The sequence below is a fragment of the Schistocerca americana genome, chromosome X (assembly GCF_021461395.2).
Source record: "Schistocerca americana isolate TAMUIC-IGC-003095 chromosome X, iqSchAmer2.1, whole genome shotgun sequence".
NCBI lineage: Eukaryota > Metazoa > Arthropoda > Insecta > Orthoptera > Acrididae > Schistocerca > Schistocerca americana.
The window spans coordinates 473,854,015-473,879,417 of record NC_060130.1 but is presented as its reverse complement, the minus strand read 5'-3'; the positions used below and the strand labels follow the sequence as shown (position 1 = coordinate 473,879,417).

General features: G+C 38.0%; 1 protein-coding gene across 1 annotated transcript in view; it reads right to left on the bottom strand.

The window, feature by feature from the left end:
* The window catches only part of LOC124554842, a 511,599-nt gene that overhangs the window by 41,553 nt on the left and 444,643 nt on the right, over positions 1 to 25,403 (bottom strand). Inside the window, exons 40-45 of the mRNA XM_047128504.1 lie at positions 21,992 to 22,051; positions 20,686 to 20,784; positions 19,021 to 19,089; positions 15,719 to 15,781; positions 14,547 to 14,606; positions 10,942 to 11,034 (exon numbers count right to left, since the gene is read on the bottom strand). Coding sequence (XP_046984460.1) covers positions 10,942 to 11,034; positions 14,547 to 14,606; positions 15,719 to 15,781; positions 19,021 to 19,089; positions 20,686 to 20,784; positions 21,992 to 22,051 — 444 coding nt within the window. The remainder of the gene's footprint in view (positions 1 to 10,941; positions 11,035 to 14,546; positions 14,607 to 15,718; positions 15,782 to 19,020; positions 19,090 to 20,685; positions 20,785 to 21,991; positions 22,052 to 25,403) is intronic.

The following is a 25,403-nucleotide window of genomic DNA, read 5'->3' as shown; positions in this document are numbered from 1 at the left end:
CTCAGTACCACCCATGACTGGAGCAACTGAATCATCTTTTGTGCCAGAGTTTCAGCTACCTCTCATTGTGGTCTGATATGTCCTTGCCATCCATCCCACAGTGAAAGTCTGCCACACAACCAACCCTCCCAATATCTACATCTACATCTTTACTGACGGTGTGTGGTGGAGGGTGCCTTGAGTACCTCTATCGGCTCTCCCTCCTATTCCAGTCTTGTATTGTTTGTAGAAAGAAAGATTGTCAGTATGCCTCTGCGTGGGCTCTAATCTCTCTGATTTTATCCTCATGGTCTCTTTACTATTCCGCCCCTGCTCCCAACCCCTTGCTCCATGATTCATATCCCTGCAACAGACCTACATGCAAGGCCTGACCTGTACACCTTCCCAGTACCACCGACTCCAGTCCTGTCACAGAAATCTATTACCCCCTCATAGGCACGGCTACCAGTGAAAGTAGACATGTGATCTACTAACTTAGCTGCAACCATCGTACTACATTCTATGAGGGCACTAATGAGCTGCCTGCATGAATGGCCACTGATAAACTGTGCCCAAGAGACAGCTGGACTACTCAGTTGTTGAGCATGCCACCCAACACGACGTGCCAGCTTTTCTTAACTGTGCAGGTGGGAATTCTCCATGCAACATATTCTTGGTTCCCATAGCCCCCTGGCTTCAATCTCTACCAGTGCTGGTCCTCCACTTGCCTATCTCCTTTCTTGCTCTCACTCCTACCCTACAAATACCTTCTCCCTTGCCAGCACACCTGCACAGTCCATTCTCTCCTCTACATCTCTCCACTCCGATTTGCCCTCCCCCTTACCAAGACAAACTCCGATGTTGTACCTAACAGCCCACTACGCTGTCCCCATCACAACCTTGCATGCTCCCACTGGAAGCACTAACACTGTCCCTCACCCCAACTCTGTTAGCCTTTCCTCTCCCATCACTACATCTCAATGGTCATGAACTATCCTCCCCTGCAAGTCTGTCACTTAGCATACGGAGTTACCACATCAGCTGTCACTCAATTAAAAGTGACACACAAACACAGTGGGACACTTCACAAGTGCTACAGTGCTACTCATGTAATGTGGATCAATGTTCAAAGCAGCTGCTGTCGGGTATGGTGGCAACATGAGAAACTCCATCCACACACTGATTTTAAGTAACAAAACTGTGACTGATGACGTGTTTTGTAGTGCTGAATTTACACTCGCGTCCCAACCTAACCATTGCCTCCTGATGTGCAATGTATTCCAGAAAACAGTGGTCAACATCCTGTTGGGAAACTATTATTGATGCTTATTTTGCTCATTGCAATTGTTTAAACCAGACTTCCATGAGCAAACAAGAGGCAGAAAAATTTCAGTTTCAGTACTAAAAGTGAACTGTAACTTCTCACTTTCATTTTTTACTGGAAACTATACAAGCTGACATGATACCAACCAATGAGCAATCCTGGTTGGCACTTGGTTACAGGGTATAGGCAGCACAAGCAGATTACAAACAAAACAGGAATGATAGGAAGAAAAATAAGCACAAAGAAAAAATAAGAGCAAATAAAAAAGTCAATCCAATGATGAAAGTGATGCAACAAAAGGTTAAAAATAAAAATAAAAGGATTATATCATCTTATGAGATACAAACCCACAACCTTCAGCATGCAGAGTTGCAACTTCACTATTGCACTATGGCACCACAGACCAATCTCTGTGATGATTATAAACAAATACATGATCCCAAATTGAGTCGTGTGTGAAAGGATCCAGTAGTGTTTGACTAATGCTGTGTACGAAATGTGCATATTTAGTTACTATCGTTTTGTGTGTGTTGTTTTTGGGGTGGTTATCATGTCTGACACAATGTGAAATTAAGAGGCCAGACTCAGGACCCTGGATCCATATAGATCAAGAATCAAAGCCTGACACGGAATTAGGAGTGAACTGATCATTTGTTGCGGCAATAGCGAACAGTTCAGGTGAGGCGATGAGTGTTCTGAATGGAGCAAGACAGCTCCAATACATGAAGCATGAACTATTAAGTATGTTTAATCAGACTATAGTCTGTAAATACTTTAGGAGTGAAGGAGGTCATCCAACGAAGAGCAAACACATTGAGACGTCAAGAGGAACACATGAAAAGAAGAAAGAAAACTTGCTAGCTTTCAGAGTAATCCTTACATATGAGTGCGGGGGCACACACACACACACACACACACACACACACACACACACACACACACACACACACACACACTCACTCTCTCTCTCTCTCTCTCTCTCTCTCTCTCTCTCTCTCTCTCTGTGTGTGTGTGTGTGTGTGTGTGTGTGTGTGTGTGTGTTTGTGTGTGTCAGCTAGACCCAAAATGCCAGTGCTGCAGTTCAGCAAGTGACTAGAGGTGGGCTGAGGGTTCTGTTGGGTGGAGTGGTAGAGGGAGAGAGAGACGGGGGACAGGAAGAGGGGTTGACGTGGGTTGCTAGAGACTCAGCAGCAGGCAGCCAGTTTGCTGGCTAGAAATGTAGGATGGAGGGTTGGCAGGTGCATAGGCTAGGCATGAGATGCACCAATGTCGGAGCTGGTAGGGAGCAGCATATGCAGAAAGTGATTTGGGGGCATGAGTTTGGATATGCTGATGGATGAAGGGGAACAGATTGGGGCCAGGACAATGGAGGGAAAGGTGTGTTGCAAGGAAGCTCCCATCTGTGTTGTTTGGAGAATCTGATGCTGGAGGGAAGGATCCACATAGCTCTGATTGTGAAGCAGCCATTGAAATTAAGCATGTTATGCTCAGCTGCATGTTGTGGCACCAGGTGCTCAGCTTTAATCTTGTCAACAGTTTGGTGCTTGTCATTCATCCTGCTTGACAGCTAATTGGTAGTTATATCTACATAAAAAGCTGTGCAGAGCTGATGAGGTAGGATAAGCCTGTGACAATACTGGAGTGCTGGGTGGGTGGATTGGGCAGCTCTTGCATCTAGGTATTCAACAGGGATAGGAACCTTGTGGCAAGGGGTTGGACATTATTGTGGCATAGGTATGAACTAGGATGTTATGTAGGTTGGGTGGCTGATGGAACATCACTTTAGGAGCAGTGAGAAGGATCTTAGGTAGGATGTCCTTTATTTCAGGGCATGATAGAAAATCTAAGTCCTGTTCAAATAACTTACGAGTTTGCTGCCAGGTGACGTTGTCAAACACTGACGATATTTCGACAGGAGCACACCCTGCCATTCTCAAGGCACAAATGCAAGGAAGAAGAAATGTGCAAGCAAATTTAATACCTCAGCTCACAGAGGAGAAACAAGGAAGACAACACACACAGAACAAGTGTCAACACAAACAAAGATAACAAACATCAGAAATATCGATAGTTACCATTAATCAACAGGTGAGGTAGCACTAATTCTGTCCCTTTGTTTTTTGATGAGAGACAGAGCCGGATTCCAAGCAGCATTTAAACAAAACCCACCATCTCTGTTAATAAGGTTGCTTGATAGTCTGATTTCAACAGCTTCCTTAATAACACTATCCCAACAGCTGGACGTGCAAGCCAGAATCTCCGTGTTGTTGTATTCCATAGCATGACCGGTGTCAAGGCAATGTTCTGCAATAGCGGATTTGCTCGGCTGTTGTAAGTGTGTGTGACGATTATGTTCAATACACCAGTCTTCCACAGTCCTGATTGTCTGACCAATATATGACATGCCACAACTGCAAGGAATACGATAGACCCCAGCCTTACGCAAACCAAGATCATCTTTTACGGATGCCAACAGGGCCTTAATCTTAGAAGGTGGTCAAAAAACACATTTCACATCATATTTTTGCACAATACGGCCAATCCTGTTGGGAATGCTTCCTGCGTATGGCAAAAAGGCCGTAGACTTAGGTGCCACTTCGTTGCTATCGTCACTCACCCATTGCACAGAAGGCTGATGGCACAACGCACGTTTGATCTGCCTCTCACTATAACCGTTCTGACGAAAGGTGCCTTCGAGATGTGATAGCTCAGCTGCCAAACTTTCAGGGTCTGAGATAACGTGGGCCCTGTGAACCAAGGTGTGAAGTACTCCTTGTGTGTGTGTGTGTGTGTGTGTGTGTGTGTGTGTGTGTGTGAGAGAGAGAGAGAGAGAGAGAGAGAGAGAGAGAGGACTGGCATAGTCTGATAGCTAATAATATCTAGCTGTCTTTTTTCATTGTGCCCCTCTGTCAATCAACATCTCCTCTACATGGTAAGTAGCACTCTATCCCTTTCATATTGTTGTTATTCAATCCCAGATGGTTACACTAAAAATGCTAGAATGCCATTAGATAATATGCAAGACAATGGGAATAATTTACCCAATATGTAATGCATCTCATGATGTCTTATGACTACTTAGGTCGCTGATATGGAGTACCTGGCAGTAGGTGGTAGCACAATGCACCTAATATGCAAAACGTGATGCCTGTCACATGGGTCTTGAGGCCATCTTCAGTTCATGTGGGCAACTGGTGGTAGTGATGATGATTACTGGTCTTGCTTGCAGATGCAAGCAGAGCTTCCTATTTGCGGTATCATACCCTGAGTTGATTGGGGTAATTTTGTTTGGGGCCTTCTGAAGGATCTCATGAAGATCCTCCAGTGATTCGGTAATGGTTGTGGCTGTAGATTTCTGGATCTACATTTAGAGGTGGAGAACAGTATGATTCCCCCGATTAGGTCAGGAGTGCACTACACAGAGGAAGCAGCAACTTGGGGGGTTGCAGAGCACTTGTGGAGTGAGCACAAGGGTTTTTTAGATTAGGCAATAGTTTGAGGCCCTCTGATGAATGCATACCACATGATATGCAGATAGTGAAATCAGATCACGTACAAAGTAAAGACACTTCGTATGTCACAATTTTAAAAGTAATTGCTGATGCATCATAACAAAGGCCACGAATTCACCATCCTTCAGGACAACTGTCATGCTCAAATTATACTTGGGATAGAGAGATGGATGAAATGCAAAGTGGAATACTCCCACATATTTAATGAGGGCGGAACGTATATTGAAAGGATAGGTTATATGCCAAGACAGGGAGTGTTCATTGTACTTCACAAAAATGTTGTCTATTGAGATCTAAATCGAGTCTGACTGCAAAGTTATGAAGATGCAAGTAACTAGCTTAGGTGAACTAAAATCTTTATATATTTTTCAGCCACCTAATTCAGCTGTAATAGTCGAAAAATGATTCAAAGGAAGCCTATGCTATGTCACCCGGAAGTACCCCAATCATCCAATATTAGCTGAATGTGGCTTTAACCTAACAAGTATAGATTGGGATGTCTATGGATTCAATGCAGGTGGTATGGACAGGCAGTCTTGCGACACAGTTCTGAAAACATTCTCCAAAACTGTCTCAAATAGCTAGTTCTACAATCCAGACGAAAGGGAAATATTTTATACCTTGTAAATACAAACAGGCAGTGGTGTGCATTCAGGGAAGCAACTGAAGCACTGCTTCGGTAACAATAACTGTAACAATATATTACATTCTTATAATCATACATTTATTCCAATGTATTTACATAAAACCCTTACAGTTCCTTGAAACACACAGAACTAATACAATTGTTACACTACATTATTGACAGAGCATTGTGAGCTGAGACAAAGCAATGCCCATGTAGCTTAGATGTGCAGTGAGAGAGTTTCGTGTGCAGCTCTGTTGGTCGTGCATAGTGTGCACTTTTCTGTCACAACTGGAGCCAGTTTCAGGCTATGAGAGACTCATGGATGCACCTCTATTGGCTCATGGGCCATGTACATGTTTTTCAGCCACAAGCATGTTAGCTTGCATGGGCATATAATACAGGGTAATGGAGTGTATCAATAATAGTATAGTATTGCAATGCTCAGTTTATGAGTTTGCCGAATCTGTATGAAAGACTGTCAAGGTGTCTGGTAGTAACTAGTAATAATATAGAAATATGTCTGTGTGTACTACAAAAGAGCTCTTGCCTAAACCATTTTGTGCAAATTCTTTCTCAAAAAAGAAGATGATAGTTAAAAATGGGCAGTCAACATCAGAACTACCGAACTTGGTTCAAAATATTAATAAATGAACTAGACATTTTCAATGTAATATTTATACCAAATGTTACTGGTTAACTAGTAGCAGTGATCAAAATATGGTATTTAGCTGGTATTGTCCATTGTTTGGTCTGTTAAACATCTAGAATCATCTGTAGCTATTGCTGCTTTCAGGGAAAGAAGAACAGAAACTACATTTGCTGACCAGCTAAAAAATGAAATATCTCTACACAATTAAAAGCAAGGCAAACAGGGATATCCTTAAAAGGCAAATTAATGCAGAGTTTTTCTGAGAAAAAAAGAGTTGGCCTTCTGACATGATGGAACAACAATTTCTATTAACCAGGGAAATTATGTGGAATTGCTGAAGTAAACTGCAGAGTACAATCCTCATTTGGAAGAGCATGTAGAAACCTTTGCTATGTTTAAAGGAATTTCTAATCAAATTTAAAACTATCCAATATAAGCTGTAGGTTAGACCGTTTTATCAGCTATAAAGTGGGAAATTGTGGATGTTCCTTTTGTTGCCATCACTGTTTACAAAACCTCAGATGTGTCTAATAAAGCACAGTTTTCTACTGTCATGTATTATCACATGAAATAGAGATAAAGGAAAGATTCTTGGTGTTCTGTAATACACGTAATACTCATGTTCTAAACCTTGTTTTGTCTCAAAGCACCAGACAAATACTAAAGTCTTAAATATTTTTTTAATTTGCTTGATGTACTTGCAGTTTTTCCCCAAAAATCTTGTAAATGTATTAAATTTTTGGATGATTTTTCTGTGTTGTCTTCCACATGTCTGTCCACTGCAATGCAATTCCACATAAAGATTGATGAATGCTGAGTACAGAAGTAGAACTTTATATTGTAGTGGGTTTAGTGCCATGCTAGAACCTCAAGAAATTGATTCAGCTATTTTACCACCAATTAAGGTATTTTTGCCACTTTTAGACAATTTCAAATTTGTTTTTTTCTCTAGAATACATCCAACAGAATATTTATCTTCAATGGCATGCTTTATAATGTCCTGCAGAACCAGGCAAGTGATGTTTTGTACTGAGAACATAAAATCCAAGAAACCCGCCACTCCATAGTCATTCTACTTGATGACTGTGAACAAGTTTTGCAAGGAACTATGTCTCAAGTAGGAGAACATTCGAAAGGGAAAAATATCAACTATAAATGAATCTCTTACAAAGTGTTTGATAACACTAATACCCACTTTTGTTTAAGATTTGAAGATTTTTAAATTTATTGTTGCTTTAAAACTGTGGACAATACTTTAACCAGTTCCCTGAAAGCAGCTTATAAAGCCTTTAGGTGCATATGGAAAGTTCTTTGGGCCATTCAGTAGAAAAATAAGCTGACTGTAGAGTACAGTACTGAAGAGTTTAGAAATACAACCATGAGTGAACCTACAAAACTACTGATCACTAATTCAATGCCAAACAAAACTTTTCAGCAATTTAATATGTTACTTTAACTATGGTATACAATTCCAGTGAGTGTGTATTCAGTAAAAAAGTTGTTCTCGGCTGTGAAGAGGATCAATGGCTACTCTGTAACTTCAACTGGAGAAGAGAGACATTCTCAACTTTCAGTTGAAGCTCACCTACTACGAGAACTCAAAAAGAAGAAACATTTCTTTGAGGAAGTGGTTACCAAATTTGCTTCCTATGAGAGAAGAATGGACTTTCAATCCTAATGATCTTGCAGAGATGGTCTACCAAAGCATTAAGGTAGAGATTAAAGCCAGGAACTAGTTATTTTCAACAAAAATTTTGCTTGTAGCAGTATAAATTGATACTGGATATAATTACTTCAATACCTATTCTTTCAATTTAAACTCTTACCAATTACAATTTCAATCTTTAATATTTATTCATTTAATTTAAAATATTACCAGTTGTGAGTGTTATCAAGATGAGCTGGCCACTTTATTTAGAATAGTTTACTTAAAATACCAAAATAAATAAATTATTAATAATATAAATATAATTCACATAATAATAACATAATTAAAATATAATATTTTGTGCTTCAGCTATTTGAACGGTCACCACATGCCACTGCAAACAAGCCTGACCTAATCAACTGTGTCAGTAAGGAGACCGAGATTAGTGATCACGATATCATACAGATGGCTTACGAAAGTTAATGCACTACGAAGGCCAGGAGACTTTTTATGTTTGAAACAGAAGCCATTCAGTTGTTAGCATGCTGCTTAGGCAATAAATGAACATCACTCAGTTCCAATATTATGATCAAAATTTAAACTGATTGTAAATCGCGTTCTGGGAACGTGTGCTGAGTAAGTGGATTAAGGATGAAGAATACCCACCATGATTTAATAACAAAATTTGGAAAATCTGAGCCAATAGAGACTGCTGCATTCATGGTTCAAGAAAGAATGCAGAACTATTGACAGGCAAATGTTAGTAGAGATTTTTGTGTGTCTCCAAAAAGATTCACGCATGAAGCATACAACTTCCACCACCATACATTAGAGAAAGGCATGGCTAGGACTTTAGAAAATTCTGATCCTGCATAAGATCGATAAGCAAATTGATGGTTTGTTTCAGTCACTCCTTGACCACTCTGACATAGCAATAGAAGACAGCAAAAGGAGAGCTGAAGTTTTAATTCTTGTGTTTTCATTTTAAAAAAATTATCCACAGAGGGTGGTTCTACAGACATACCATCATTTGACTGTTACACAAACTCCTGTATGGAGGACATATAGTGTGTTTAAAATTAGTTCGAACTTTTGACGTTTGGCTCACTGGAGGGGACATGATGCCATCCCCCACTTAACACCAACAGCATCCCCCACATAACACCAACAGTGAGCTGGTTTTCCCTACTATGCTGCCAGCAGTTTGGTTACTAACATGCCCCTGCTGCCATGCTGTGGATAAACAGTACCCTGTGGTGTAATGTGTTAGATGAATCTACATATATTGGCTCTTTTTGTAAAATGGTATTTTCTGACACTGAAGTGCTCTGCAGTCATCAGGTATAGTGACCAAGTGTTTTGTGTTGGCCTGGCAATAAGAGTGCAACACATCTGAACATGAGCTTTACAATGAAAGTGGTAGACCAAGAACAAATTCACCACTGTGAAAATAATGTTCTGCTGCAAAATATTCTTCTGAATTCGATAATAGCAATTGACAACATGCCATACCACTGTGTTGTGTTCAGTAAAGCTACAACAATGAAGTGGAGGAAAGTGGATATTTTGCTCTAGGTGCAAAGAAATGTTCCACAGGATAAAGTTGAACCTAGCATGTATAAGGTGAAGTTAATGGACTTGTAGTGCTGTTAGAGCCAGAAACTTCATGCTATCAGGCCGACAAACTGACTGATACTAAGGGACATAGTTTTATCAGGCTTCCTCTATATCATGCTCATTTAAATCCAAATAAGAATATATGGGCCTAGGTGAGAAGTAATATGGCAAAAAACAACAAGAAGCTTATGCTCAATGAGACTGAAACAGCCAGTCACAGCACAGGACATACAACGTCATGCAAATGTCTTCCTAGTGGTAAAAGCCAAGAGTGAGAATGTTTACGTGAATATTACTGCACTGCACTGCATTAAAGATCACTAAGAAACACATCATTTTTGGTAACAATGGGACAGTGGGAAGGAGATGGCAGTATTGAAGGCAAAACTGTATGCAAGATATGCAGGATGAAAATGGAGGAAGTGACAGGGGCAAAACTGATTGGACAGCAAAGAGATGAAAAACTGAAGATTTACAAACTGGTTGGATGAGTGAAGAAGTTCAGAAAAGAACAACATGGGAGGAAGATGAAGATAGAGAAACAGCAAGGAGAAAGAGGAAGGAGGGGGTCATGTGACCTTGGGATGGGGGTTTCATATGCAGCATCCTGAGAATATCTTCATCTGTTTGATTATTGCATGCAAGAAAGTAAGCATATCTTCCAATCTCAACACTATCATGGAAAACCCAACACTTTTAATCTCACCCCTACAGTGTGTAAGAATGATGACAGTGTCCTTTGTCGCAGAAAAAAGCTTTCTCCACATAGGAGAAGGGGTGGAGATTCTGGAATCATTCAATAAATCTGCAGATACTGATGTTTGTTTCAAACTAAGGTGCAGAAAAAGTGTACTATGTTCTCATAATCAGTATACACAGAACTTATAGAATTAGTGCAGTAAATAACAACACTTGATACAATTTCTATCACAGGTATTTATGCAACACAAAATAATGTTCATTGTGTCAGTGTGCAGTTTAAGCATGAAGACAAGAAAATATTAAAAGTACTTTTCTCTCATTTCATGCTAATGTACATCTATTTGCTACATAACAATCACCAACTGTGCATATTTTTCGATCCCATTTTACAGAAATCTCATAACATGTGCAATAAAGGATGAATAAGTCATGAAATTCAAATGTATACAGGTACCCTTGCATATACAAGCAACATGTCCTTAAACTGACTGCACTACAAACTGTAGCCTACACTTGTCCACCTACAACTGCAGTTTCTTGTTTCCTCTGTACAGTAGCACACATTTATTTCAAAGTTCTCGATACACATTTATTTCACAGGTATATACTAATTCAATTTACAGTTTAGTTAATAGAATTACTGTTTTAATAAAAGCACCTCAGTCACTTCATACACTTATTTTTAATCCAAAAACCAGTTCCAGGATCTCATCCAATTCTCAAGTGGTAGTCTGTCATATGGCATCAGTTAAGCAAATATGATACCATATGACACACAACCACCTGAAACTTAGATCATCCTGAAATCAGTTCTGAAGTTAATAGCATTATGTCAGATGCTGGATTACTTTGAAATTCTTACAGTACTTTTATGGTACTCACAATTCCTTTATAGTAATCACTCACTTCAGTTTTTCTCAGCTTTACTACAAGGATTCTATTTGGGTTCCAGCTTTCAGGAACACAGCAAGAGAGCTGAAATGAAGTAAGCTAACTAAGACATTCGTAAGAGTAAAACTGTAGTGTCTTATTCGTAGTCATATTTTATGGCACAGAATGAAGAATTTGAATTCATTTCACATAAAAGATGGTATTGCTATTTACCTCAAAGAATGTGGGTGAACTGTGCAACACACAATCAGGTTGACAACACAATCTGAACTGCAAACATTTTACCTAGGAGCTTACAAGAGGATAATTTATAACAGTAATTCAGCTGAGGACCCATGCCCTAGCACAAGTGCCATAGTGCTCATCATGGCTGCATATTTTGCCCACCACCAAAGAACACTGCCCGAGCATGATGAGGGGGAAGAGGGGAAAACCTGGAAATGCACTGTATTTAGATGGCACTGCAATAGCACTGCATATGACTTTGTTTCGTATTTCATATTTCTCAACAGCATAGATCACAAACAAAAACTTTTCAGTATTATTTAATTATTTTTGGGGTGCTGAAGACAATATAATTTTTATCTTGTATAAACTGTCAGACAGAAACAAAATTTCAGAGATTTTTGCAATCAGGTTGTCATATAATTGTCACTTATTTAGTTTCAAAATCAAAAAAGGTCTTTCACACACATATTGATTGAAACATTGTAGTACTCTTCTATCCTCATGATGGATACTTGGAAACCCTACCCAAGGAAAACAATGTATACATTGAGGGCAGTTTTAATGTAAAAGGATTTGGCTTTCAAACAAGAACTACATTGTAGATAAATCAGTTAGATCAGCACCTGAACAGGGGCATTTTCAACTACAACAGCACACAGTCTTGAAAAACAGCTCAAAAACAGCTGTAAGCTTGGCAGTGTCCTTAAAACATTTAGACAGCTATCTCTGCAATTCTTTCAAGGTCACAATGAATTCTTTGAATCTCATATTTCCAGTGAGCTTAAGGAACTGGAGTGTGTGTGTGTGTGTGTGTGTGTGTGTGTGTGTGTGTGTGTCAGAATTTCTTCATTCTACAATTTTTTTTTTTTTTTTTTTTTTAATTGCAACCCCATAAAATCAGAAATAAGTTATTTTTTACCTTGCAATGTCTGACTGTGGACAGTGTGCAGTCCAGTTTACTTAAAATGTGAAATCTGAAATACATTCCAGATGTTCTAATTTTTCTTCCTGTTCTCTCTTTTCCTTCATAAATTCAACAAAAGCAGGTTTTAAATCAAAAAAATTGTTCCAGGCATGCCCCTTAACATAACCAACCTACTTTTCAGTAATACATTAAGTCTTTGGTCTGTTCCATCATAAACTGTTGCAACTGACAGTGGAATAATGTGTGCAACTTTGGAAAAGTTACTATTTGTAGCACCAATTTCTTCAGGTGTTCCATGCATATAATTTAGCACAACATGCCTATTGATATACAGAACACTGAATTCCATTTGTTGAGTGCTGTAATTTTTTGCTCTTTGAATGACAATTAAATCTTTATATTCTTCCTGCATGGCACTGTAATGTCATTTCATAGCAAGTTTGCAGTACCCAGCAATTATTTGCAAGCCAACCCTCAGCCTACATGTGATCTGCACATTTGGCTCACATGCAGTTTGGTACGCCACAGCCTGCCCTGTTGTAAGCAAACCCTAGCAAGCACTGCTTACATGACAAAAATAGTTGAACAATAAATACATAGTACAGACCACTTGCATTGAAGGAAGAGGCTATTCACATCACAGAGTCAACCGATGTGGCTTTGTTAACACACAGTGGAGTAATACTGTTACAAGTTTACAATTTCTCTGATAACCCAAAAATTTAAAGAAAGGAATTCCGTGTTTCTCAAGTTACATAGTAAACACTTTCCAGGAATGGTCTTCATTCTATCTGCAACAAAACATCCCTAGTGCAGAGGTATTAACTTTTAGCTGTACCAAATGTTCAAATTAAACAATGGAATGTAACAATATTGTTAATGAATGTTCAAATTATTATTTTTAACACATTAAATATGACACATCAATTTCACAAGGTAGATAAATTTTCACAATTAAAAAACAGTCCTTGTTCAGTGGATCAACAGGGATATTTGGGGCTGTTATCACTCTCATTGTACTTAATAATAATAATACTTTGTTTATATGACGTGGCATACACAAACAAAAAGTGAGCTTTTACTACTCCATATTCCTCAGTAAAACAAGCTGTGAAACAATAACCCAGCAGTTAAATCTCGAAAGTCTATTTCAGACACTAGAAATCTAAAATATTTGTACACTAAAATGGCAAAACTTAGATACTGGCTACTACTTGCACATAGAGCTGATAATTTAGCAAATCTTCATATCTGCTGGCAAATGCTTTGCTCTAAGGATCAGATTGAAACTAACATAACAACCTAAACTTTTATACAAAAACTTCCTACACAGTCTTTCTGTTAATGATATTTACAAGTCACTTATCACCCATACTCATGTTGCTGTAGAGTCTAGCCACACTGGTAGATAAACTGTATCTTTCACTACAGTATATTTTGCTGAAGCTCTATGACAATAAACAATGAATTCAGTTATAAAAAAATTGAGTAAGCACATTACAACACAAAACAAACAATTTACAGTTCTATGCAACTGTATAACATTTACTCCTTTGGATTATAAGGATTTAATCAGTCACCCATGTGTAAGTACAAGCCACATTTTTAAAGTAAATGGCATTTTAAAATAAAATAAAAAACCAAAACAATATTATAACAACTATAACAACTTTATTTTCATAAGAAAACCCAGCCAATGATCAACTTTCTGTCATATGTTCCTCTTATTTTAAGGTTCTTACAGTACCGTTACTTCTGAAACCAATCCTCATGGAAATCTGCCGCTTGTGTACACCTTCCAATACTGTAGACTTTTTTTTCACTATTTCATACAGAAAAGTTTTTGAAATCTGATGTAAGGTATGAGAAATGATGAAATTCTATAGTGTCTGTATTCTCAAATTTGTTTATTGATATTCTGGACCAGGCCACCAGTTCTGAACAATGGTCACCCATTTTGTTTCTCATTGTCTTTTTTCTAACCATTCCAGCACTAATAGCATTTTCTATATACATTTCATTAATCTGCCAATGAATTTCGGCAACTATCGTATCTCCTGCATTTAAGAAACAAATAACAGTGTGCATTTCACAATTGCAGACATTTTTAATCAGCTCAGCCATTTGAAACACTCATAAATAAATGATCATTGTGGCATTTGTGAATAGCCAACAGCTAAAGGAACTTTGCAAGGATTTGCTGTACGGCAACCACAGAGTGCAAGGGGCCATATTTGAAAATGGTACTTTAAAAATGCACTTCATATATTCTTTTCAAACTCACTGAAGATGTAATTCTGATTTACTCACTGTTCAGTTCAATATGAAATACAAGTTTCTCAGCAGTAAGTACTGACATTTAATGAAGATTTTATGTCACAGAAATTACAACTACTAATCTATACCAGATCTAGAGAATCAGTATCATAATGAGGATACTTACAACACTACCTTGTCTTGAAACTACAGGTCTTTTCAGTTTTTGCATAGAAAGTCCAGATTCCTGTAATTAAACAAAAATCGGTTTTCAAATAAGAAATAGCAAATGTCCAAATATAAACTGTGGTGTCTTGCACGTTAATGACAGTCTGCTATACAGAGTGGCAAGTAATTCAATGTAAAAATCGAGATGCTGAAAGTGATACAAAATATAATGTTTCCATCAACTGAAGTTGATGTACAGAATAATATCACTAATTCCACATACAGGTTATACAATGTACTTCAACACTTATGCTACAAAAACTTCACTCATATAGATAAAAAATTTAGCAGGGCTTAATCAGTTAACAACACAATTCTGCATAACTAAACAAAACTATTAGCATAATGCTCCTAGTAGTATTTAGATTGATCATTCAGAATTATGTAAACACATTATATGCAACTCACATTAGGTTATGGAAAAAATCCACACATTTCTCTTTTTAATTCTACATGAAATACAAAGGTTATTACATTTATTAAACATTTGTTGCCACTGAAATTGCACTAAGTCTTCAAATATATTATACATACAATGCAACTGGGACTTTTGCAGGAGATGTTGGAGCATAACCATGCAATTGCAAACTAATTTATGGGCTGCTGCACTGGGAGGGGGAAACAAGCCCTGTCTTTTTCTCACATGGCAGGCAGCACACTGGAATAAAAATTGCATTCACAATGCTTACAACACTACGATGGTGTGCTGTATTGTTTAGTACTTAAGGCTGGCAATGGGCACAAACATTCCACACTGGCCCAAAGTCTTTCAACTTACACTGATCCCTTCATTTCTGGAAAAGGGTCAAATTATGCTGTGTATCTAGTAAGCTGAAACGATTACTTGTAGCACATTCCATCCATTTCAAACACCAGTCCCTCACAGTACTTGAGAAATTTTCTCTGTAAGGAGTTAATTATTTGTATACTCTCTCCCAACTTTATCATGCTTTATTATTATTTTGTTTACAAATTTTCTGATCTGTATTCTATAAACTATGTACTGACCCATTCCGTGACAATGTAGCTTTGGATCACATAGTCCCATGAAACCTGATAAATAAATGAAATAAAAATAAAATGCCAACTATTTTACATCAGAGCTCTTTAAGTAGTAATGGCAATACTTACAACATTGTTATCATCTTTTGTAACTACAGAGCTTCTCAGTTTTCCTGTTTGAAGACTCGATTCCTGTAATTAAGTAAATGAGGTGGTTTATTCAGACAAGAAATTACAAATTAATACAGATAAACTATGTTGAATTGCATGGCAGTGACAAAAACTGCTACATACAGTGGCAAATATTAAATCACGAAAGGGGAATACAGGAAATCTAGTAATACTGGCTGGTTGTAATTACACTTGCTCTATTTATCACATTATAACACAGAAATTAATTGCCGTAAGAGTACCAAACTTCGTAACATTAATGTCAAGGACATGAGGAAAGGAAATAATGCAGAATCAATTCAACTGAAACACTTTTAATGTGCCGCAATGGTACATCATACTATTACATACTGGTACCATTACTGCTACAAAAAGGGCTCAATATGGCGCCCATCAGTGTCCAGAAGACTCTGAAAGTGAGGATTGCATTCTGCACGGCAGAACAAAGCATGTACATGGGTATGAAGGCTACCTGTCTTGACATACTGCACTTCAGGTCAATGGATGTATGAATGTTGCCCTAGTAAACCCTGTCATTCAGGTAGCTACACAACCAGAAATAACCGGCAGTGGGACCAGATGATTGTGTAGGCCAAGCATTTAGAAACAATTGGCTGACAATTCAATCATTTTAAAATGTGTTTCAGAGAAGCAGGTGAACTTCACGAGCGATGTGCAGTGGGGGCCCATTTTGCATGAAAACTGTCGAGTCCAATGTGTCTCTCTCCTATAGGGCGGGTATTACATGCTGGCGAAGAATATAGCAGTAATGCTGGCCAGTCACACTGTATGTCTTTGGGCCATGAGCACCAACCTGTTCAAAAAAGAATGGGCCAATGATGAACGTAGCTGGGAAGCCACACCATAGGGTGACACGTTCACCATAAGAGGAACTTCATACAAAGTGATTGGAGGTGAAGATGCCCACACTCAGCAATTCTGTAAGCTCAACTCACCCATCAGGGAAATATGAGCTTTGTCTGTCCATAGGATGGACCAGGGCCACCCTCATTAACTTCAGTCCTTGTGAGAAAGTGGAGGGCGATATCAACACATTGTAGTGCGTCCTGTGGTGCAAGCTACTGTACAATATGGATCTTTTACAGATACCATTTGAGAATGGCTCAAAGCACCTTCCATACAGTTGACTACATGATGTTCTACTGCCATGACACAGCATGCACACTGCCTGATGATCAGGAAATGCATGCAGTATTGTCTGCCATAGCAACAGCTATTACATCAACCAACTGTGGTGCAACTGGTCTTCGGCTTCTTCCGAGAGCGACGCCCAGTTCTCAAGTTGATTCAGATTTCTTCATCATGCTCCCCACAGAAGGTGGAGAAATAGGACCCTTCTGTAATTCTTTCAGCCACTGATATTCTCAAAGTGCAGCTGCAGGATTACTTTTCTTTTGATAATAGAGCTTCACCAATAATACCCTGCTCCTTTTGTCCCAGCTCAAGTTGACACGTCAACAAGTGCACTGCAACTGGTCAGGTGTGTGAGATTGTGAATCACGATGACTGCTCACGGCACCTGGTGGTCATAGTTGGAACTAGATGGTGGCACTGCAATGCAGGGAAATCATGCACTCCATACTCTGGACATTAATGCTACCAAGTCTGGTACTTGTACGGTAATGTGTTAGATAGGGAAAGTTTAATTATAACCGCCTGGTACATTAGGTACCCATTAACTGAATATTACACACTACAATTGTAGTTCTTCCATACAAATAAAACTTTGCATTTCAATGCCTACGCCAAAGAAAAATTCTCTCATACAGATAAGAAATTAATATGGAGTAATAATATGTTGCTATGTAGCTTCCTTAATGTACTAACTACTCGAAAGGATTTTTAGCATTCTGTCAGATGCTGTTGTTGAATCCACAGTATTTCAACAATGAAGGTGCTCATGATATTCAGATGCAACTGTGGGGAACTGTAATGATGAGTTAATTTTCATGCTAGCTAGCCAGAAAAGTGCACGGACCATGAGGTGGTAAGGGGCTCTAATGTCATCACAGGAGATGCTGACTTCCACAGGCCTTGCTGGAGAAATGAGCAACAAATACCACACTGTGTGATATGGGAATGCCACACTGCACAGTGCAGGAAGCCTGGCTGCTAACGTATGAACTTGGGCAACTTTAAGAACAGTCTGCCCAAGATGGCTTAGAGTCCTCATCAGTACATTCTTGCTGTATTCACTTCTCTAGCCCACACAATATTGCACTTCTAAATAAAGTTGTGATTAACATAAACACAATGCCAGGAGAGATCAGCCAAAGAATCTGTTGTTTCTGGCTGCTGTCTAGATAAGATACACATCTGCCTCGACCTACCGGAACACTGTCATCATAAAATGGCCAAAATATGTATTCCAAATAATGTAATGAAAAAAAAAAAAAAAAAAAAACAGAGGATTTCAGCTCATCAAAGTGTGGGAATCAACAGTGGCAACACTAAAACATTGTTGCCTGCATAGAAACAAGTCTACAAAGAACACACGGATGAGACTCCAACCCATATCACCTAGGTCAAGCAGCAGCAACTTCCTTGAGCACATATACTGGGCTCCCTGGTCTGTTGCCAGGCTTCCTGCATTGCACAGTGGTCGATGGACCGTTGCTCCGGAAGGGTCGGAACACCAAAGTGCCCTCACTGAGGGGGAAAAAAGTGCAAAGAAGTATGTGGTGTTCTATGAAAGCTATTAAATATTCCCGCAAACAAAACATACGTTGGGTTTCACGCCGCTGAAAAACAACAGAAGATACACATATCAGTACCACACTGTTTCTAGAAACAGAACTGCTAGAATCTGATAGGAAAAGACAGCAGTACATCACTTTGTTTCAGAGTGCCTCAAAGTATACAACACTAAGAGTTCACTTTACATGACGAAGTATCTTTTAAACTTAATAAACATCTATTGTTAAAATAGCCTGAAAATTTCATTAATTTGTGACACTTAATTCCTGTACTGTGGCAATTTAAATAAAATGTTAAGTTCCTATACCAGTAAGCTGTTTAAACTACCACCAGTAGGATAAGTTCATTCACAGAGACTAACAGATTAAAGGGTTAACTCATCACAAGTAAATTGATTTTTTTCAATTTTAAAATTCTACAAAATATGTACTACATGTTCTACATATTAAGAATTTAGTACTAAAGTGTATTATTTACAAGTGAAATTGTGAACAGTGTTCTGTACTGTATCAGACCATTAAATCTACAATGACAGTACTTACGACAACAACTGTGTTATCTTCCTTTGCAGCTGGAGGGCTGTCATCTATTCTTGATTGAAGACCACATTCCTGTAATTACAAAAAATTAATCCACACCAAAGAATGGAAATGATTACAGAGTATCTGTGGTTTACTGTTCTCCCAGAAGGTCCGTAACATGTGGTAGGAAGTATTAGAATGTAAATGGAGATTGTGAAAGTGGTATTTTACATCAGCTGAATATCAATTTATATTTATGTACTGTATTATATTATTGATAGTTTCACAGACAGTTGTTCCAACTCTGCCTCATGGGGCATGGGTACTCCCAACTTGCCCAGTGGATAGGTGCATACTGTTGGCTGCCCACCACATGACCTTTGTGCTCCACATTTGCACCTTCTCTCACTGATAAATGTGTAATTAAATAATCTAAATATGACACTTCCAGTGAGGGATCTACAGATGAATTCCTGCATGAGCTGTAACTTTTTTAAAGACAGCCTGGTAGAGTAAACTGGACTTTTGTCAAATGTCTGTCTTCACTACAGTTACCTCCAGATACATGTTTCCTGGTTTATTGCGAAAACATTGTGTAGCTTGGTCATAGTACTGAGAAATGTATTCAGGACCTGTGTAGCCCAGAAAATAAATGAAAATCATTTACCATTCCATTTTTTATTTGAATCTTGCATTGCATATCTGGAAATGCAAGTGATTGATTTACAAAACTGCTCTCTGCTCAAGAACATGTACTACATTATGGAACCATGACACACATGTAGAAGTTTCCTAAGCTACAAATAAATACAGATGACATCAAGTTTATGAACAATGTTTTCTTCATTAATAGCTTTTTCTGTCACGAAAGTGCCAAAAAAAGAGAAAGGTCCCAGATTCATAATCCACCATGGATTAGCATTTTGCAACTTATGGAAAAGTTGGGTTTAGCAAAAGATTTTATCACTTTCATATAATGAGGAACATAATGTTCTACAAACAAAATAATATGTTAGTATTTTTTATTTAGGTTCAATTTTTCTATTGGCTTGATTCTCTTACTACCACATTTCCTTAGTTGTGGTTAATTCACTATTCTCCTATTAAAATTACTTTGTGATTTAGGTTTCAGCTAGTCGGGTGGTAGTGGCCAGCCATCACATGTCCACTCTGCTACCTCTTTTGTACGTATGTGCAGTGTGAGCCATATGCTGGCAATGCTACTCCCTGCCCCCACTATAATCTGTACAGTAATTTTAATTGGAGTATACCCACTAATACTGAGCACAAAGTGTTGACTCCCTGACCAAAGGTTCCTCATTCCCAGACAGTCCCTGCATGAGAAGTTCCATGTGGAACAACTTGGATTTTACCATACACATCTTTGTTCAAGCTAGAAAAAACATTTTTCACATAGATAAAAATCTCATACTAATTAAATACTTTAAAATATAACTCAGACAATGTAATTGTTCTACACAAATGCATTTAACAGCTTACCAATGTGTTACATTTGATATCTTCTCTGGTCACTTATATTTACAACAATACCATTTAGTCAGCTCAACAAATTTAGTCTAGACTGATTCACTTTTTAATTCTATACAACATGAAATGCAAGGCTTGGTGGTATCAAGTTTGGACAGTTAATTAACATCAGTTGACATCAAAACTATAACCGCTTACCTGTATATCTACTAAATCAATATTGACTGTACTTAAAACATTGTTATCTTCAGCTGAAACTGGAGAACTTATCCGATTTCCTACGCAGAGATCTGAATCCTGAAATTAAACAAGAAGAGGACACTGCTCAGAACAAGGAATATAGTATAATGGTTGGTAGTGATAAAACATCACAGCAGATCTGCAATATACAATAAAAGGATTTCAAAGTAAACTGAGGATGTGATATGTAATTACACACATATATTACAGACTACACTCCAGTGCTTGCTCCATCACTAACTTCTTATACAGGAAATTTTTTACATTGATTAAGCACTAGACAATATAATTCAGTGCTGTAGACTTAAAAAGTTTTAAAATGTTACTCCTGATGAAATCATTAACCAATCATATTTTGAAAAATACTCTTTATTTAACTCACTACAAATACTGTCCCTGTCCATATCTTTTACTTAATTTCACAGAATAAGGAGAACAACTTTCTGACACGAACTGCCACCAGAACTATTAAATCCAGAATGGAATCACTTACTACACTGTTATGTTACACTGAAACTGAACAACTTCTCAGTTTCCCCACTTTGAAGTTATGCTAAAGTAATTAAACAAAGAAACAATATTCTAGACAACAAATTAAAACAGAACACAGCTACATTATGATGTATTATAATTATGTATGTATTATAATTATTAAAAATATTATTTGGTCTATGGAGTACCATGGCATTTGTTACAATCACCTCAAACTGTAAGCACAGGGACCTTATTACACATGAATCAACACTACACATGAATCAACACTTATAATAAATTAAAAGGGGAAGTTGATGCAGATGAATTTAGGTCCATTTAAAACAAAGCTATGTGAGGCACAGAAACTGAAATGTTATTACTCAGTGGATGAATTTATGCCAGACAAACTGGAAATTTGAGCTGGATACAACACGGTACATACATTTAAAAAATTTCATTTTAATGTTATTATTCTTTTTTTGTATTATTATTGAGAAAATCATTGCCCATGCTGTAAATTTTTTACAAATGAACTGCAACATTATACTGTACTATCAGTAATCCAATATGAATTATACAAAAAACTTAAAATGTTCATGCCAGCAAAAATGCCTCTTCTAAAATAAACCATAAAAGGATTAACTAACAATTTGCAGCAGTTACTATGTACAAAGCATGTACCACTTGTTTTACCAAACTAAGCTGCAGCAATCTAAGAGGACTTCCTGTTCCTGAAGAAGCAGTCAGCCAACAGTTTCAGAGCTACTAAATCAGCTGTGACAATACTTACATTATTAGCTCTGTCTGGAGGTAAAGGGCTGTCCAATACTCTTGTCTGAGGAACTGACACCTATAATTAGAGAAGTAAAGAGGGTATTTAAACCAAGTAGTAAGGAAAGTAAATACTTCATTCAATAGTGCAGAAAAGGGAAATTCTGAGGTATTCAACTGCCTAAGTAATTGTATAAAACAAAAGAAAATGGATAAAATTACAGAGACATAAACAGATTGGCCAAATAGTTAAATACCTAAGGTATTATTTTCTAAAATAATTTTCTCTTTCATCAGTAACAGGAATTACATCTCATGAAGGGATGTATCGGCAAACCTTAACTTATCTTTCTACCTACTGTACATAATCCACATGTGATGGTGAGATGTTCACAACACTCTTTTACATACATTGCTTACATTGATGATAGAAAATACAAGGTAAAATTATTGTGCTAGCACAATAGCTTCAGAAACAAAATTTAACCCATTGAGATCCCAAAACAATCTCTATTCTCTCATCTCAGTACATGATCATACCATGCAAATTTACAAGTACGAACTATAAACAAGAGAACTATAAGGTGCTTGACAGGTCAATGCCTAGTATATTTAAAAATTAGCTAATTACATCTTCACTAGAAACACGACACAAACTTGCTTAGAAAAAGACAAAGACATAGGTAACTAAGATAACTCTGAAATTTGATTCTAGTACTTTCTACTTAATTACGTAAAATTCATTTTTAAGAGCATATTTTTATTTGCTTTGCTGCATTTAATATTTTATGATTTAACTCTTACAACAAATTTACCTTACACATCACTTGAATATCTTAATGAAACCATGGAGATTTGCTCTTAGCTGTATGAACACTTCCTGATCACAAGCAACATCATTTGAATTTTGTTGTTGAGCTCTCAATCTTTTAAATAAGGCATGTGCTTCAAAGCTTATCAGTAACTCAGCTCAGTGCCGTACATTATGAAACTCAGGGGCTGCATGTGAACGGTTAATATTTTAACAGTTAAAAGGAGGTGCAGTTTGGTGTGTCCTGGAGAAGAATACAGCATTAACTTTTATTCTTTACACATATGTAAATGACCATCAAGGTCTAGCAGTGGTGACTTTGATTATTACTCAAATCATTGTAGGTCTTGGTGCAACTGAGGCCACTGCTTAAGTCATGAATAAACAGCAGCAGTAATGGAAGCAGAAGAATTTAAGTTTCAGGATTCACCTCATTATACAAATGACCTTGTGTAGGAGGGTGGAAGAATAGCTAGAGGTTCAGGGTACCCTCTTGGCCTTCGAGTGGAAAGCTGCCCATAAACAAGGAGGAATTGGCAAAACATCAATGGCATTAGGATGTAGGTGGCAATGGACAGCACTGCATTAGACACTGCATTATCCACAAGACATGTGGCCTGTAATCAAAAATCTGATGATGATCTCTCCACTGATAAAAAACACTGAATTAGTACCCAGTTACAAGGCTACTAAATGCATGGTTACTATAAATGATCCATTCCTTTCCAAAGTTACATTTTTTCGAAGCATTACATGTACAAATATGACTGACGTGATGCGTAAATAGAACTGTAAACTCACTGAGTTTGCATTGCACCCACCAGCTGGCATTAGGAATGCAGTGCCTTGACAAAATGACATTAAAGCAAAAATAGAGTTTTGCCTTCAAGTTGAAGTTCAGTGGTGAAGCAACCTTCCATTTATCTGGTAAAATGATTGCTGATTACAAAAATTTTATCTCACAACAAGACAGAGCACCCTTTCATTGAAGCATTGATATTCATTGCTAGGTAAACAACAAACTTCCAGAGTGATGGACTTGGCAAAATGGTGAAGATGATGTGGCTCTGTTCCTCGCCTACCACCCTCCAGATTGCTTGACCTAATGCCTTGTGAATTTTTCCTAAAGGGGCTCATTAAAGACTGTGTTTAGGTACTCACACTGCCAAGAACACTGGAACAGCTCAGAGAATCCATCACCACTGCTGTGATGGTCATTGTCACCACTGCTGTGATGATCACTGTCAAGGAACTGCTACATACCGGTAAACCTGACTATTGCTTGGACGTGTGTCATGTGACCAAACAGGTACTTCAAAATGCATCCTTGTGTTTGTATCTGTTTTTGTACACCACTGTGATGCCATACTCCTGAAGCCTTGGTGTCCATCTAGCCAGACAACCCAACTGATTCATGATGATAGTCATCTAAATATGAGAATCTTGATTCATCACCAGCATGAGTAATTTGCAAATAAATAAAGCTGCACTAGATCATGGCCCAAACAATTTCAGGGCATTTTTTTGGTTGGAGAGGAGATCATCTCAGACTTGGAAGAGAGTACTCTGGACGCATAAGCTATAACCTTTTCAGCAACTACCTGACGATGTAGTAGAGATTCCCCTAACCCATAACTGTTGGTGTTGTTGTGACGTTCCGGATCAGCATTCTTGTCATAAAAATGACTGAAGATGACGTTCTTGCATCCCTAAAGACAAGGAAAGATCTTCTTGCGACCCATTCTAGGAAAATTTAGCATCTCCCTGCAGCAGTTCATGCAATCGGCATGCATTGTTCCACAAGTCCTTTCTGAATCACTGGTAGGATCAGCACATCCTGAAGGAACTTCTCACAGTACAGTCATGTTGAGAAGGTGGAAAATCTGTGCTTGCTTTTATTTTCTTTGGATCAGGATAGACTCCATTGCCATTAACTAAATGACTCAAGAATTTTTCACATTCAGGGGGAGGCGTTCAGTATGAACATTCTTCAGCACAGTTCTCAGGTGGCTCACATGTTCTTGAAATGTCTTCCAGCGAACAAAAACATGTTGTCCATATAAGGTGTCGAGGAAAGTTGTCCATCATATGTTCAAGTGGGGCTAAGGGATTACACAGACCTAAATGCATAACTTTGAACTCATACAGACCATCAGGAATTATGACAGCAATCTTTCTTCAGTCGGCCTTGTCAGCCTCAGTTTTCCAACAGCCTGTCTATATGTCCTAGTTAAAAAAAAACTTTGCTTCTTTTGAGCAATCTAGGCTGCTGTCAACAGCTGGAATGGATAGCTATTATTCTTCTTGACACAGTTCAATGGTTACTACACAATGCAGGAACACCATGTGCCAGGTATATTTTTCACTATTCACACGGGAGAGAACCAAGGACTCTCTGAAGGTTTAGCGATAAAATGTTGCAGTACCTTCGCAACTCCAGCTGCATTATTCATCATTCAGCTGGCAACACACTATATGACTGCTGGCTAATTGAAGGATGAGTCTCAGTCTTAACATGATGTTTTACCATTAGCGCATAATGTCTGTCTGTTTACCACTCTGGATTTGAAAGCATTCGAAAACTAACACAAAATGATTATCGCTCTCTGACACTGTTCTT